This window comes from Lingula anatina, chromosome 9, assembly GCF_051362555.1.
Source record: "Lingula anatina isolate TDL-2025a chromosome 9, LinAna3.0, whole genome shotgun sequence".
Taxonomy (NCBI): Eukaryota; Metazoa; Brachiopoda; class Lingulata; order Lingulida; family Lingulidae; genus Lingula; species Lingula anatina.
In genome coordinates, this window is record NC_141775.1 from 10,547,243 (window position 1) to 10,565,027 (window position 17,785).

The following is a 17,785-nucleotide window of genomic DNA, read 5'->3' on the forward strand; positions in this document are numbered from 1 at the left end:
ATTTCTACCAGGGTCCTAGCTTTTTTGTCGCGTTCACTTCTTGGTTTCATCTCCTCAACACACAGTTACCTTTTAAGTTTCAATAGCTGCTGAAATATACTACTTAACAAGCCAAGTCAGCTAAAGACAATATGCTGAATTCATATCCTTTAATATAGGCCTACCCGCAAAGAGAATATCACAGCAAATCTTAGCTTAGGTTTAGTTGTAGGCTAAATCTAGAAGTATGGCTGATTCCTTTAGGTTACAGTCTCAATTAATATGGCTTAAGAAATTAAAGGTTAACATTAGATTTTTATCAAAGGTCTACAATTATAAATTCAAGGGTTAAATAATTATAATTTATCCAATTAAAATTACATTAATTTAAAGGGATAGCAGAATTAAAACAAATTTTACTGTATCAATTATAGACCTTATGTAAACTAATTTAAAAGGGAAGTCTTTGAAAGTTCTTAAAAGTTTTCATGTCATTTGAAGTGCTTATATCAATAGGTAAATCATTCTACATGTATAACTTTGGTGCACATATTGGTGCACATATTGCTCGTTCATTATAATATATGTTAACTTTTTTTCTCTAAAACAGAATGTTCTGAAAGTATAAACTTATAAAGCGTAACTTAACTTTACGTATAAACTATAATAGCATAGACTAAAACCCCATCCCCATACCTTTGTCGATCGAGCAGGATCCTATCTCCGAGGGGATTCTCGATGAATTAAATTGCATTCAACTTAAGCGGTTAAGATGTCTAGCACGCCTACTGTAGCTGCGAAACGATTGTTTATTACCCCTAACAGCTTCAGTAGGCGTGTCATACGTCAGAGCCGCTTAAGCTAAGTGAATTTAGCGAGAAACCCTTTGGAGATTGGTCGATCCTGCTAGATCGAGCTAGGAATGGGAATGGGGTCTTAAAGTGGAATATCCCTAATAACGCTGGTGTGTTTTCACGAAAGAACTTAAGAGCAAAATTTGGTCAAAACTTTTAGAATAAAAGGTTTAATTAAATTTTAACCTTAAACAAACCAGTATAGCAGGTCGAGACCAAACAGGTTGAATATTTCAAGTGTTTATAGAAATAAATGGCAATATCAGAGGACTGCTACAGATTTATCCTAAATAATACAAAACCAAAATTTTTGTTCTTTAAATTTGACCAACCTTTTCTGTCTCAGTTTTTCTTATGTAACCGGACCCAGTTCTTAAACTCATGCCACTGAGTCACTGGACAGATTGGATGGTTGGTGAGGGGCGTGGGGAGGGGGGGGGGTTACACGACAATACTTCTCGGCTGTAGCTTGAGCACTTAATCCTGGATTATGTACAAAATAAACTTATTATCATTAACCTCGCTATCCGGAATAAATATTGATGTCAGTGAGTAACCGATGAAATACTCAAAGGTAAATGTTTGTTCAGCGAGCAAATCGCGGCCGTTTTCAAATAACGGGCGCACGCGTCTTAGGTAAAGAAAACAGCGTTGCAGACACGGCGTCGGGAGGGGTGTTAGCCTTCTTTTCATACCTATAGCCTTTTACACTTAATTAGTCAGCAATTAACCCGATTCTTTCTTCCCGTCGCACGTTTGGTCTTGGACTTGGAAGTGACTAATGACAAATCAACCCTTGGGCAGTTCCTGGCGTGGCCGAAATGTCGGTAAGTAATGGGTGCTATCCCGTGATAACTCGTGGTCAGTTCCTTAATTTGGTCACTCTCCGGCTCAGTCCGCGCGTGCTGATGGTAATCTTGACCTTAAGGGGAACGGCCATAGAAGTGTTAAAAACACGGCAACCTTTAAAGAGCCATGACCTTTTGGCACGTGACTCCCTAAAAAAAAAAGGGATAAAAATCGAACCATATGAGACGGAGTTTAAAAAGAGAAAAAATAAAAGAGAGAGAGAAAAAAAAAACACTGTATTGTGGGTAAAAGTTCTGATGTAATATGGTCAATTCTAGTTCAGTTTGTATATTAATTTCACGGCCCACTTCAAGCTCTTTAATGACTTTCCGCTTGACAAGTAGCTAAGGAACGGCGAGATTATATGTTATTACGTATTGTTAAGAGGTGTTTACCGCCGAAGGGGCGTATTAGAAACTACATTACAACGCTACAGAAAATGCAACAGAAGCTTACTATAGGTGGTGAGAACCTAAAATGGAACATTGTTTGGGATACTTCTATGTACTTGCGGAGGACTGCACAGGCATATTAGAAAATATTACATTAACATTTCCACTAAAATATAATGATAAATAATGATATGAATATGACATCGTTTCTCTATCATGTGTCATGTGTCAGTAGGAAATGTCGTGGGCTTATAGTCTGAAATTTAGCCATAAAATAATTTTCAAGCAAGAAAAGTTGTTTTTTTTAAATAGTTTTCATCCATATGCTGTTTCTCATTTTTAAGAGCATAAAAATAGAATTTAAGCAACCATGCTGTTATCTCGAAACTTCATACATTTTATCAGAATGTCCAATTGTCCCAATAATTATGTGAATTTTTAATTTGTATATTAATGGCTGTATTAATCCTTGTTTTATCTTAGATATTTGTCTTTTGTTTGTTTGTTTGTTTGCTTGGTAGTTGGTTGAATATCTGTCTTTTTGTTATTAACTGTATGAAAAAAGACAATGAAATGCACAAAGAAAAAAAAAAGATTATTTATATTTAAACTCTGAATCAACCGAAAATACCAGAATGCAAAGAGTTTGATACTGTAGTAGTGGCGACATGATTTTACAGGATCCGAAAAAGTCATAACAGCAGATAGATGCTCAGTTATATAATTAAAACAAACTAATGGTAGTTATTCCTCACAAATTAAGAAGGATATTTTATGACAGTTAATTGACTTTATTTTGGTGATAAGGTGACAAGGCCGACGTCACACGGGCAATGCCACACAAAGGCAAGGTGACACAGTGACAAGGTGACAATGAGGTGGTGATTGTCACCACACCTGTCCTGACATTTCATGCCACCGCACGGTCACCTGACTCCTTAGGCTGTCACCGTAGAAATATGCCGATACGCATGCTGTTTGAAAATCCAATAGTTTTACATGGTTTAGATCCTTCGGTTTTATTATTTTTTAGTAGTAGTAGTAGTAGTAAAAGCAGTAAAAGTAGTAGTAGAAATAGTAGTAGTGGAAGTAATAGAAGTATTTATTTGGTGGTTGGTTGTATACCAGTCCTGTATGTACTATGACAGACGATTTGAGAATTTTATGCTCCTTACGTAACACTGAGTGAAACATTTAAGGGAAATTGGTTGCGATCATAGGTATTAATAAGTCAACAGAGCAGTAAAGTGTGGAAAACTCAGGGACTACAGATTAGGGAAAATGTCTGTGATTTGAGGTATCAAAATACTTGATCAGTTAGGTGTGAAAAATAAAGTAAAACAGGTTGTGGTCCTAAGAATCAACAACATAGCTGTCGCGATATTTCAGACGTGGAAAACTCACAGACAAGTAAAACATATAGTTTAGAAAAAATACCTGGGATCTCCGGTAATTTTTAATTAATTTATTTATTTAATTGCCACCTTAAGGTGAATTAAATAAAGGGTAATGAGTCTGACATAGAATGTAACACACGCAAAAAAAATTGAAATCACACTAAATATGGTAAAGTAGAAAAATTTAACAAAGACTAGAAAAATATTAAAAACATTCAAAAGACAATTGATCAAGCTATCACATAAACAAATCATATCACGAGCTTTTTTAAACTGTTGTACACAATTTATCATGTAAAAAGAATAGAATTTTTAGATTTTAGGTGATATATCTATCGGGCTATCTGTTCTCCATCACCAATTAATTCTATTATAATTGTGCCAACTAAGGATTGTGTTCCAGAATGTGAAATGAAAATGATCTAAGATATTTGTCATAGTATTTATAGGACTGATGTGCAGCCTATAAAAAATGTTTGAGGCAATACAATAAAAATAAATATCTTGATATCCCCTATGTGCCAGAGAGTTACGAGAAACTTCTTTGTAAACTTAACAGTTTTCGGTAAATTGAAAATAATAATGATAATAGTTATAATAGATAAAAGAACAAATAAAATGAATCGACCCATGATGACTGAGCGCTGTTTTTAACAGGCGCTTGAAAATATTCCCAAGCCTAATCTTCCCAACGTAGCCGTCATTTGTCGCACTTTCAGACCTTCTTTACACATGTCGTAACTCTACAGAGATTATTGGTACTACAATAAACGTCCATCGCAATCTGATTTGGTCCGATTGACCACCTCCAAAAAGTGGCCGCAGGGGACGAGCACCCTTTGCGTTGTTCAGATCCTTAAAAGGACTTAGCGAGTTAAGTGTGAATATTTGGGCCCTCGACGTCTATTATAACGCCAGGACGAGACGCCGCGTCGCCGCTGGAGTTGTGATACGCTGATTAAGCGTTCAGAGAACACTAATAATAACACACAATACCGGCGTGTTCTGAAGGACGCGAGTGTTTTGGTTGTTAATTGCGAATCACAATATCCAGCTTTGAAACCGGACTTGGAGCACCAACTTTCCACCAAAGACACAGGAAGGATTTTTCACTAGATAGTAACTTCATTTCTGTGGTTATTCACTCACTAGTTATGCATATTTCTATCCTATTTTTCGCATTTTCAACAACTACACCATCGTCCACGTGGTAAATTGAAATTTAGACTACCCTCTCCAGGATCACAAATCGATTTTTTTCACTGAATGTTTACAGATATGTACCCTTTTCTCTACTGTGCACATAATTTATCCGACACCCTGGTGAAGGGTAACTTTAGACCATGGACCACCCAGATTTGCCTCCTTTGCGTTTTTTTTCTTTACTTAGTGTGCAGCATAGTGCGTATTATCTTGATTTCTCACAACTGAAATTAGATAAACTATTTTAAATTTTGAATAAGCCATATTTTTCGTATCGTTGATTTTACTTGTTGAACCACTAGCTTCATGTCCATAAATATTCTATGCCATTTTTAACAAAAACACATTCCAAATTCTTTGAAGAATTTTTATTAAAATGATCCATTTTATAAATGGACAAAGTCATTTTCGTCCTGAGTCAAAGAACATTAATCCATGCCGACAATGTGTAAATAGGTAACTACTCTTAACTGCAAGGATGGGTGCAGTGGAAATAAAGAATGATCAAGATAATAGAAATAAAATAACAGTCAAAGATGGATAGAAAAAACAAACTGACATTATCCCTATTTGATTTTACTCAAAATATATCATGACACGTGACAACTATGCCTGAGAAAAGATAACCATATTTTTTAATCAGCAGATATCCTGAGTCAGTTCCGCGTGACACTTGCCACATAATGATTGTTTACCATGTCATCATTATTACCCAATGAAATACACCGTGGCAAGCTGGGAAAGAAACGGAGCACCTGATTGGTCAGAAGCGCGGGAATTCACCTGAGGTCGACCTGCTGTCCGCATTCGCACGCGTGATATAAGGCGCTCACCTGGAAGTCCCAAGTCAAACGCTGTGACTGAAATCCGTCGTACATCTTAATTCAGCATCTAGAGAAAACTACTAGGTATAACTTAAACGTTCTAAATTACTATATTTACCAGAGCAAGATTACCACTGCTTTTTGACATGGAGGCGGATAAAGTTTTAAACAGAAAGGTGAGTTCTATGATTTTTAAAAGTTGTATACTTTGTTTTGCATTGTGGTAAATGAAAAAGCTTTGACTCTCTCTTCCATTCAGAACCCAAACGGTGTTTTTAGCCTTTTATTTCGTTGACTTAAGTCGACATCTTTACATGTCAGTACTGTAATTCATAGATACATCTATTCCATAAAGTTTGAACAGCTTGAATCCAGTGAAATTACGCGGATCTAAACAGGAATGCAACGTTTTATTGATGGTTGATTAGTAAAAGAAAAGCAATCAAGAAAGACTGAAATGCTTACAGGCAATTTACCTTTAATATTTGAACAATCAAGCCAAGGCGACTTTATCAAAATTTTAGATCCGACACTCATCTGCTATGAGTATTCTTTCGATTTGGGGCAAACTGCACCGTGACCTTACTAATATTCAATAATACCAAAGCAAAAACAATATCATAATAATAATTTATAAATTATGGGGCGACTTGTAAAGTGATATTCCGTTTCCATCATATAATTAATACTGTGTAAACTTAACGACCAATTAGACCAGCGTTTAAAATAGATAAACAGGTGAAAAAGTAAGTTTTATCTGCTGGGGCACCTTGTAGTTGGTACGTTACCTCAGTGCACTTTAATTATTTTTTGACGGAATATTGTGTACGACTCGGGTGAATAAATCATGGTTTTACTACTACTTATTTGTCAGTTTGTTTGTCCTGGTAGAGAGAGATAGAGATATGACGGGCTGATACGGTCTTCCTCCTTATTAGGGCGTCGACACCTGTCAAAACCCGTGACAATCAGCGTTCTACTCCTCAACAAGGTGATTTCAGGTTTCGGGTCTTAACAAGTTAGATCTTTATCGGTTAATTATATACCAGTCGCAAGCTTATAGAAATGCCATCGTTTCTTTCAGTATTTTACTACTTTTATAATGTGGATAACACTGTATTTCATACTGACCGCAGACAAAATTTAATATACTCCTCGTCATGTTACCCTTAAAACAATCAAATACATAGCTGATGATAGCAGTCCTAACCTATCAGCGAAAGCGCTTAAATCGAGACAAACTTGAAGAAAACTAATTATGTGTAAGAGAACGCGTGATTAAAGGTTTTAAGCCCCAATTAGACCCTGGCAGGTAGCTTGTTTTTAGTTTTGATATAGAGATAGGAGTGCCCTTCTTGTTTTAGGGGAGGAGGGTGCTTGGGGGTTAATATACATGTAGGTGCATATGAGTTGACGTAAACAATTACTTTTCATATGTTATAACACAGTTATTCCTGTATTAGCATATTTTCTAAGTCGGAGTATATACATGTATGTCATGTCACTTAAGAAGTGCACTTTGCTATAGGCCTAATGTGTAAATATATTAATTGACAGATTATAAATCAATATTTTTAGGAGAAGATTATTTAAGAAAAACTTCATCTTAATTTTCTCTTAATCAAATCTTTTCTGTTTTATTTTAGAGTCTCAAACCACTGTTAGAGAAGCGTCGTCGCGCGCGCATCAACAGTTGTCTCGAAGAGCTGAAGACCATCATCCTCGACGTCATGGAGTCAGACGACGGCTGTAAGAGCTCGAAACTCGAGAAAGCTGACATCCTAGAGCTGACCGTCAGCTACTTGAAGAAATTAAGGAAAAACCAGCAAAACAGTACGTTTCATTACATAATGTATTTCGTTGTTTTTTAGAGTAGGCCTACGTTTTACGTTTGGGAGGTAGGCCTATTAGAATGTAAAAATAATTATCAAAACATAAGTTGAGTTCCGAATTGAAAGAAAAAATAGACCACTGGAAATATTGTAATTTTAAACATTTTGGTTTGTCGTTGACTTATATAATTTGTTTTAACTTAAAAATAATCAATTATTTATTTTTAACTCAGATTTGCCCATGGTATCAAGACAAGCCAGGCCCGCGACCTCTTCACCAACCTACGCGGACGGATACAATCACTGCGCCAATGAAATCAATTATTTCGTCAGCAAACAGACTATGAAACCAGAACTCAGACTCCAGATGCTCGATCATCTCGCTAACAGATTGCAGGCGTCAACCTCTCCTGAACGTTCGTCGTCTCCTGATTCCACAAGCGAGTCCACAAGAGGTCGCATCGCCTCGCCTGCCAACTCCCCCGTGGATTTGTCTCTCGGCGCGACACCAAAAAACCATCTGCGCATCCGAAATGTAGAACTGAAAGGAGATCGCACGCTGAATATTGCAAATAAGTCAGTAAGAGATGAGCAAAAACAAACTGCGCCTCACAGTTATTTGTCAGCATCGTCCAATCAGATGAGAAGGCGCCATTTCGTTCGTGGTCATGGACGTCATTTTTCCAATTACCATGCCAACCATGGTTGTCAAGAAGAAAGTCAGATGATATGGCGACCCTGGTGATGACGTTGACTTAGTTAAACCAAATATCTGACAAAAACAAACAATTTTATTGTGGTGTATACAATAATGGGAAGTTATTGGTAAATTATCTAATTCAATGCCAACATGAAATCAATTTGACAGTGAAATTCTGCAATGACGATCTACAGTGATGTAAATGAACAAGTAAAATATTATCTTTATAGGCCTATTTATTTATTTATTTTTTATTTGTATTGAAACAGAGAAACGCTCACTTTGAACTTTTCATGTTTTGTTAAAATAAATTACAACGCCACATATAACTAACTATCCTCCTGCTGTCAAAGATTAATTTTGAAATCGACAAAAATAAATATTGAAAAAAATCACATGATACGATTTGATTAGTGTCAATTGATTGTTATACTATCTTCGGGACTATTTGCCTGTGTTAAAATGGTATTTGTCTGCGTATGTTTACGTATGCACGCGCGTCTGTCTGTGAATGTGTGCGCGTTTTTAAAAATGTCAAGCGTAAGGAAGACCTGGGCTAGTTGGACCCCGGGGAAAGTTTGTCCCTCGTCAATTCATGAAGAAGTACCTACGAGATTAAAAGAAAAAAATGATCCATTAATTTTGTAAAGTGACTACAGTGGTTAAAAAGAGTCGGTCTTTAAAAAACTTTACTTGAGCAGTGAGTCCCAGTGAAAGTTTTCTGCATCTTCTCACTTGTAATGGTAATAAAGGCTGGTGAATTTCCCTCTTGCGGGTAAAGAAATAAAATTTACGCGAAAACGAGGTAAAATATCACAAAATTATCCACGGTTTCGGTTTATCTTGGTAACGAAAGATAATGGCTGAAATTTCCTAAAAATAATTTATTTTTATAGTTTTTTCTACTAAAAACCATTATTGGCCTTCAATGACGATTGGGAACCGTACTCCATAATTAAATATTATGCACTTTTCTTCAGCACGAGTAGAGATTTGTGTCATGAATAAGCCAGAGACATATCTGTGAAAATCTAGGGAAAAATGAATCTGTAATCTCTCTGGTAGAGGGAAATGATTGAATGCCCGTGATGCTAGGGTGGGAACATGTTGGTTTAATATGGGGCTAATGTGAGGCAGGTCTTTGAAAGTTTCCGTATATCTCCTGTCCCAAGGACAGAAAGAGTAAATCACACTGTCCCCGATGTCCAGCTAGTGAGCAAAGCATCAAAAGATCCTCCGCGAGTAATACCAATGTAGATAAAATAACCTGTCATATTGTACATGTAGACACACCCCTGTGACGTAACAACAGCGCGTGACGTTGCCAAGGGTGTGAACTGGATAATAATTAAGTCACCTCTTACTCGCAGTCACGAGGAGAACAAAGATTCCGACAGCTCCCGTTTTCGGTTGGATCTTTTTATCTTTTCATCAAAAACCCCGCAAGTGACGGAAGCCAATTACTGACGATGAATATTTGATGTTATATTTTCCTCTCCTCAAGGTAATAAAAAGTCACTACAGGTGATTGTTCAGGTAAATTATTATCTATCCCGATTCTTCCTTCCTGTCCCGAGAAAGACTATTATCTTGTGACATATGAATTGTTTGATTGTCGTTTTCATACACTCGTTCAAAAAGGCTATATCTTTTAGGACTTTTTATTTATTCATCTATTTAGTTCTTATTACTAATTGATTCATAACAATTCATTTTATTTATTATTATTATTATTATTATTATTATTATTATTATAATTATTATTATTATTATTATTATTATTATTATTATTATTATTAGTATTAATTAATGCATAATAATTCATTTTTTTAATTTGTAAATTGCGACAAGGGGGGGGGCGTTTAAAAGAGAACGATTAAAAAAAGCACTTTGGGAATGAACTATAAAGAAAATGGAATTCGCTGTTTGCATGTTTCAAAAATCACTGAAAAATTGCCTTTCAAATATTTGTTGTAACAGACATTTAAGCAACAATTCTGTCAGCGACATATGGAAGTATATACAGCGTAACACTGGTGGGATATGAATATCAAGAAGGGAAAGAAGCACAAACATAATCGCCCTCTTCCAAACCTCCCTCTCCCCCCCCCCCCCCCCCTTCCTGGCTCTGATATCCGCCTTTTGATAAACCTTGATGTCAGCTCACGAGTTCACGTAACTACCGTGCAATAAATTGGTTATTTCCACCTCGTGATAAAATCATGGACTCTCGTGTGAGGCCCTCGAGGGGGAATGGACCTCGAGGGTTTTAGCCCAGCCCTAGTTTTGTGACTCAGTCTTTCCTCGAACCTTTACAATGGTCATGAGTTCTTTAGCTTGACTTTTACCGGTCACCGCGTGAGACTGAATCATACATATTTATTTCGCAACGCTTGCACAAGGTGAAACGAGTATATATCACACAAATGTACACTCTTGCCCAAAATGGTTGGTACACGGAAATTTTGGGATGCATATCGCCCTGTTTCTTTCATTATTATTTGATAGTACCAAATTAAAACTGTTTATATTGTTAAATATGTGAAGCTGGGGGATTGGTTAAGTCATGGAGAAACAACCAATGCAAATGTGAAAAAAGCGTTAATTTATTTAGGTTTTTTTTCTCATGCCCCAAAAAAGAGTACCTTTTTTTACATAACAGTACCAAGTGAAAAATTAAATATAAATTTATACTGTGAGTGACAATTAATATGAAATTAGGGGAAATTGTCAAGAAACATCTTCAGAGTTCATTATTAATCTCAATAGCGGGTATGTCCACCCCGAGCTTGGTTAATGGCCGCCAAACGGCGTGGCATACTGTGAACTAGAGTTACAGCTCTTTGGAGAGAAATTCTGGTCCATTCATCTTGAAGGGCATCTCGCAATTCATATAGATTTGCACGGGGAGGGTTTCTCCTCTGAATAGCACGACCAAGTTCGTCCCACATGTGCTCAATTGGGTTTGCATCTGGGCTTATTGCTGGCTGTGGCATCAGCTGAATGTTGTTTTGTCGGATAAAGTCTGCAATTAAGCGGGCTGTGTGTTGAGTTGCATTGTCATGTTGCAATCTAAAATTGTCTCTGTATATCCCTCTTGCGAACGGTTCCAGGTTCTGCTGGAGAATGTCTCTGTATCTGGCAGCGTTAAGGTTTTCATCCAGAGGAACCAATGGGCAAATGCCGTTGCTGCAAATGGCACTCCAAAACTTGTACAGAACCACCTCCTCCAGCTATGAGAGTGCGTAGGCTCTCTGGGGGGAGGCTGTTTACTGAAAATATCCAGGAAACAATAGCTGGAGGAGGTGGTTCTGTACATGTTTGGGGTGCCATTTGCAGCAATGGCATTTGCCCATTGGTTCCTCTGGATGAAAACCTTAACGCTGCCAGATACAGAGACATTCTCCAGCAGAACCTGGAACCGTTCGCAAGAGGGATATACAGAGACAATTTTAGATTGCAACATGACAATGCAACTCAACACACAGCCCGCTTAATTGCAGACTTTATCCGACAAAACAACATTCAGCTGATGCCACAGCCAGCAATAAGCCCAGATGCAAACCCAATTGAGCACATGTGGGACGAACTTGGTCGTGCTATTCAGAGGAGAAACCCTCCCCGTGCAAATCTATATGAATTGCGAGATGCCCTTCAAGATGAATGGACCAGAATTTCTCTCCAAAGAGCTGTAACTCTAGTTCACAGTATGCCACGCCGTTTGGCGGCCATTATCCAAGCTCGGGGTGGACATACCCGCTATTGAGATTAATAATGAACTCTGAAGATGTTTCTTGGCAATTTTCCCTAATTTCATATTAATTGTCACTCACAGTAAAAATTTATGTTTAATTTTTCACTTGGTACTGTTATGTAAAATAAAGTACTTTTTTGGGGCCATGTGAAAAAAAACCTAAATAAATTAACGCTTTTTTCACACTTCCATTGGTTGTTTCTCCTTGACTTTACCAATCCTCCAGCTTCACATATTTAACAATATAAACAGTATTAATTTGGTAATATCAATAATAATGAAAGAAACAGGGCGATATGCATCCCAAAATTCCGTGTACCAACCATTTTGGGCAAGAGTGTATATTAGTGGAAGATCAGCAAGTGTAAAGCATTGACTAAAATACGAAGACATTAGGTAGACGGTTAAGTGAAAGCGGGCTAAGTTTTTTTTTTATGTGGATATGGTAAATTTTTAAATAGATAAACTTTAAAAATAATTTGAATAAAAAAATATAGCCAAAAATTGAGTGGTGTCTTTTAAAATTTCTTAAAATTGTACCCACACAGTAGGGAATATATACATTGGAATTGAATTGGAGGGATAAACATATATTAACATATATCACTAGCAAATTTGTTTGCCGAAAAAAAGATGTTACTGATCTGAATTCTGAATTCCAAGTTAGTGAATTTCTCTCTTAAGCCGGCTGTGAACGGGCAGTCACACAGAACATGTTGCATAGTTCGCGCACGTACAATTTTCATACTGTTCAGCGACATTTTATATGTTTGCATGCAGCTATGTGCAATAGCGAATGGCAAAATACCTGTAAACATTAGCTCTAAGTGACACATGCAACCTATAAATGAGAGGGAGGTAGAGTTTGATGAGTAAAAAGGTTGTAAATACAGTTACACGGAGATCATAATAAGTAACAAGACATTTTCATTGACTGAACTCATGTTTGGTAATACATCTATAACAGACAATGTATGGATGACAAATGTATACCAGACATTATGATATGTATCTTGTAGCAAATGAAAATTAGAGGATTTAATTGCAAATAAGTATTTTCATTTTAAGAGCACAATCAGCATATCAGATAATCTTCTTCACCTTTTATACCGGTGGTGAACCACGAGCTTTTAAAAAGAAAGAAAGAAAATATGTGTGAGAAGAACGTGAAATACTTACTCTCTGGGTTAAATTTGATGTTTTAAAGTAAAGGTCATTAACAACTGATCGACCATTCAACTTTCGTAAGTCAAGCAAAGAATGAAATAAGCCCAACGTGTAAAATTCCTCTTCATATTGCACGTGCACAAGCATTCACTACGTACAGCAATGTCAGGGATTAATTTCTCAGCGTGAGGAAGGTGCAACAACGTTTTTATTTATGAAATTGATCTTTGGGATTACAAAAACTCGTGCCTTTGCCCGGCGGCGATTTTAATGCCAATGCCCCGACCTTCTGTGAACGCTCTGTACAAATCTCTTTCAGAACTTAATCAGAGCGTGCACTGCTATGTGCCCCGGCTTTAACTGAGAAAACAGCCCGAGGCGAAATGCGTGTGCCTTTTGAAGACGCAACCTTTGATTAATACTAGAAATCACGACGTCTCCTGAATAAAGGATTATTCGATTTAAGAAGGAATCTAACGTCAAAGCAGTAAAATACCTAAGATTAATATAGATTTTATATGATGTTTCCCCTGATTCTTTTTCTTCGGAATTTTAACAGAAAATGTATAGATGTGGATTTGCGAGAATCACCAACCAAGGTTAACGTGCTCTTAATAAAAATAATTAAATAACATGGCAGGTTCTCTCTCTCTCTCTCTCTCTCTCTCTCTCACACACACACACAAACACACACAAACACAAACACACACACACACACACACACGCAAACACAAACATAAACCAAGATACAATGTACAAGAACGCACATTCTCACACGCGCAAACGCAGGAAGGAGAGAAGTACTAAGTATAGACGTACATATGATACCCAAAGAATGAACGTGCAACCCGAGCCGAAATATAACGTTTATCGTCTCAGCACCGCCACCAGCGGCCTGAGGACAATATAGGGTATTGCTCGTCTTCCAGATCCCTTCATCGATGTAGCGTTTCGCTGTCATTGTCAAGTGGCAGAGAGACAAGAAAACAATACACGATAACACACACTGTGGCACTGTAAGCGTCTCTCAATGTCCTAACGCCCTCGACACAGCTTTTTGTGTCTACTTTTGATGGACAGGATGACACGACGCACCGTCAAAAATCTATTCTCTTTTAAAAGAAATTTATTGTGCCTTCTTTGTCTTTTGCCATTTTTTTTCAGGTGATTTATCAAAATGACTGGGGCAACCTTACAATCTGATGGCTGAATCACATTATTAGGTAACACAAAAGTGAAGGGCTTTTTAAGGTGAACACGTGAAATTGAAAAATAAATCAATTATTTAAAAGCAATAAGACCTATATATATCATACGAGAATTTTTTTTTTACTTGTGAAGGTATTATACAATCAAAATGCTGATTCAAATTGAATGCAGTTGATAATGTTAAACACAACGTAACAAAGGTGACACTTTTTTCTTTGGACCAAACTATCCCTTTCCCTACAGGCAAGTTACTGATTAATTCTACATATTATATTTAACCCCAAGAATAGTGAGTGAAAACTTTGAATTGATGGACCAACATTTTTCATATAATGAGTGAGTCAGACCCGAAGATACAGGTAGGGGGTAAGAAAAAAAAATAGATAAAATTGACAAAAATTTATTTAAGAGAACGCTCCGCATCCTTTGAAATTGTCCGCAACTGCTGGGTACAGGTCAAGAGACTACATCAAAATGAATTATATTCTAACTTTTGAACTCTGGTCAACAATACATATAACTTTCTCCATGCGTAAAAATGTGGCAAAGGAATGAGTTTTGTTTGGTCATTTTGCCTCAGGTTCGATTGCATTCGCGTTTTGTATCTGAGCACTGACATTGTTAAAGTGACGTTGACCGAAACTGTGCTGATTTGATTCTGCTGATGTTATATAAACAGAAAGACAAATCTTTTATCAGTGGATAATAAAGAATGTGTGTGTATGTGTTTAAAAGAGAGAGATATAGTGAGAATGCTCGTGTGTGTCCTACCGGTAGATCTTGGACGAACAGCCTACACCTATACTTAGACCCCATTTCCAGAGATTAGATCGATCTATTTTAGATCGACCTAACTCCCTGGGGGTTCACGCTAAATAGCTGTCAGCCGAGCGGGCACGAAAGTTAATTACCCCCTTACAGCTTGTAGTAGGCGGGACAGACATTTAAGTCGGATTATCTGACAGTAATCTAGTGAGACTCCCCGCCGCGATAGATCGATCTAAAAGCTCTGGGAATACAGCCCTAGATACAGATCTGCTAAAGATGCTGATATTGGTGTAAAAAGTTCATTGCCTTCAAAGAAAAAAAATATAATTCATGATACAGATCTACCAAAAATGTTGATCTTAGAGTAAAAAGTTCATTGCCTTCAAATAAAAATATAGATCATGATAAAGATCTGCAAAAGATACTGATCTTGGAGTAAAAAGTTCACTGCCTTCAAATAAAGATATAATTGATGGTACAGATCTGCAAAAAATGCTGATCTTGGTGTACAAAGTTCATTGCCTTCACATAAAAATTATGTAATGAAGTTTTGCCATTTTTAGGCTTACAAGTTTAACAGATGCTCAGTGGAAACAAATAATATGCATAATATTTTTGGTGGATATAATAAAATTGAAATGATATATATAAAGTGAAAATTACAAAATTACATCAACTCAGACGGCGGGGGGGGGGGGGGGGCACTCTGGGTAAATATGATCTTGGTAAACTAAGGTTTCACGGCAAAAGGTCCATATTTTCAGAAAAAGACCCCCCTCCCCCACCTTTTGCAATTGCTGGCTACGGGTGTGGTCAATCAACTTACAACAAACGCAAATACATATCAGATCTAGGGAAGGACAGCGTGAGTACGCGTATGTCGAGGTGTGATCTGAAAATAGGGGGGAGGGTTTACATCCGTCTGTACCCGAGTGTCAGAACACAGGTAAGCCTATCATCAAGTAATTTCATACCATTAAGTCCAAGTTTATAGCCCCTTTTGTTTACCGGCTTGGGGGATCTTATGGCAAAATTAAAGCTCCCGAGTATCCGGTATTCCTGTCACGTCCGTCACATGAACGGGGCACGCGCGGAGAAAGCGCCTTCCGTCCCTGGTCGAGCGTGAAATTAATATCAATTTAAATTTAACAACGATTGCCAACACTAGTATTCTTTTCCTTTAATTATGTAATTATCTTAAGAGGACGTGGGTGTCATGTTTGTTTTCTTTGCTAAGTTTGCTTAATTTGATCCCTTTTTTTTTCGGGTTTTCAAACTGCACGTGCGCTCGGAGGTGAGGCTTTTGCTATAGGTTTTTCAATTGCTGAATGCGGTTTCGTTGATACGGCCACCCATATCGACGTGCTCAGCCGCGCGTGTCAGTAGCAAACTATTTTGACATTGACAATAGGAATCTATTATCTATTGTCTTATTTTATTGCATTAAATAAGGTAACAATAATATAAGACATGCTGATTGGTATTAACGTGCCATGTTATGATATTCATTATCATACTTATTATTTACAGGTACATATACTACTTATCGTAGATTAGTGAGCCAGCAAATGTCAAGCCATGTGCACATTTAGTGCTCATCAAGCATTCTTCATATCCATAATATTATTATGTTATCTCTTTTATTTTTAGGCATCAAAATAAAAAAAAAAACTCATGGAACTATATTTGTGTGTGTGTGTGTGTGTGTGTGTGTGAGAGAGAGAGAGATTTCTACAAGGATTAGTGTCGAGAGTAAGTACGGTAACTGTTGACATGTTTGTTTTTCGCACCGTTTACAAGTGACAGCGCAAGAATTAACTGATGAGAATTAAAAGAGATGACAAGTCTAAAATCCTGAACATATTTATCTATCTACCTATCTATTCATCCAGCTATTCTCTAACAAGTACATCAAAATTTGACGCAGTTCGCAACCCGAAGTTTCTTTCTCTCTCTCTCTCTCTCTCTCTCTCTCTCTCTCTCTCTCGTGGTGATTTGGTTTATTACATTTCATAACTTCATATATACATGTGCCTCAATTATTTTCAGTAAAGGATTGATATTAAAGGAGCTATTCTTTAAAATTTTGGGCTATCGCCTTCCATCTCAAGGAGAACATCTTTAAATCTTTTCTACTTTGATTTGGGCATAGTTAAAATATTATTTTCATAGCCTTGAAAGTCAATTTTAACAGTGAGACACAGACAAGTTTCTATTTTTCCTGCTGTCCCATGTGAATTTTTGTAAGGAAATCTACGCCGTGTGTCTGTTTGCTTGTGCATCCGGGCGGACGACGGTCAACTTTGAGCGCATTATAATCATCATAGCCAGTACATCAAAGTAATATTTCTCGCTCGTGGTTCAAGCACAAACGTTACACCATTGTCAACAATTGCGTTTTAGTTTGCATAAGGTATTGAGAAACCCAAACTTCGTGATATGACGCTTAACCTTCTGTACAAGAAGCAGGGCATTTTCTCAACATTCTCATGCAAGTTATACATTACAATGTGACAACAATTTAGCAATTAATCCAATAGATATGGACCCCACCTTGGTCCGGTGGGCAAACCACGTCCACTACCGGTCACCTGAGCAAAGAACGCTTGACCATTATGCAATAAGCGTTAGTCCGTGAAAAGTAGAAATTAAAGAATAACAAGCCTTATCTTGGATGGAGCGTTAAGTAACTTTGCCTTGCGTCCAGCGCGTGCCAGCCTATTGTGATACTGAATGGTCACAAAATTGATCTGCTGTGTATTTATTTCGTCGGGGTCAGTCAACCCATGGAATACAGGCTGCGTGTCTTATAATTATTCGTTTTATTTGTTGTATAATGCTCACGGCGATAGACGAA

General features: G+C 37.2%; 1 protein-coding gene across 2 annotated transcripts; it reads left to right on the plus strand.

The window, feature by feature from the left end:
- Window positions 1–5,510: 5,510 nt before the first annotated feature.
- On the plus strand, window positions 5,511–8,427 carry LOC106152519 (enhancer of split mbeta protein-like). Of its 2 annotated transcripts, none has more exons than XM_013526128.3 (3): window positions 5,511–5,674; window positions 7,145–7,331; window positions 7,564–8,427. In XM_013526128.3, exons 1-3 carry the CDS (start codon window positions 5,645–5,647, stop codon window positions 8,073–8,075), a joined length of 729 nt encoding a protein of 242 aa, XP_013381582.2. In that variant the 5' UTR covers window positions 5,511–5,644; the 3' UTR covers window positions 8,076–8,427. The 2 variants fall into 2 exon arrangements, with proteins under 2 accessions (XP_013381582.2, XP_086852142.1); XM_086996016.1 differs by lacking the exon at window positions 5,511–5,674 and adding an exon at window positions 6,373–6,489.
- The last annotated feature ends 9,358 nt before the right edge of the window (window positions 8,428–17,785 follow it).

Bases quoted from the DNA above. Each gene is read 5' to 3' on its own strand.
- LOC106152519 (XM_013526128.3), top strand. From the start codon at position 5,645: ATGGAGGCGGATAAAGTTTTAAACAGAAAG. The intron at 5,675-7,144 runs GTGAGTTCTATG...GTTTTATTTTAG, and splicing joins ATAAAGTTTTAAACAGAAAG to AGTCTCAAACCACTGTTAGA. The intron at 7,332-7,563 runs GTACGTTTCATT...TTTTTAACTCAG, and splicing joins AAGGAAAAACCAGCAAAACA to ATTTGCCCATGGTATCAAGA.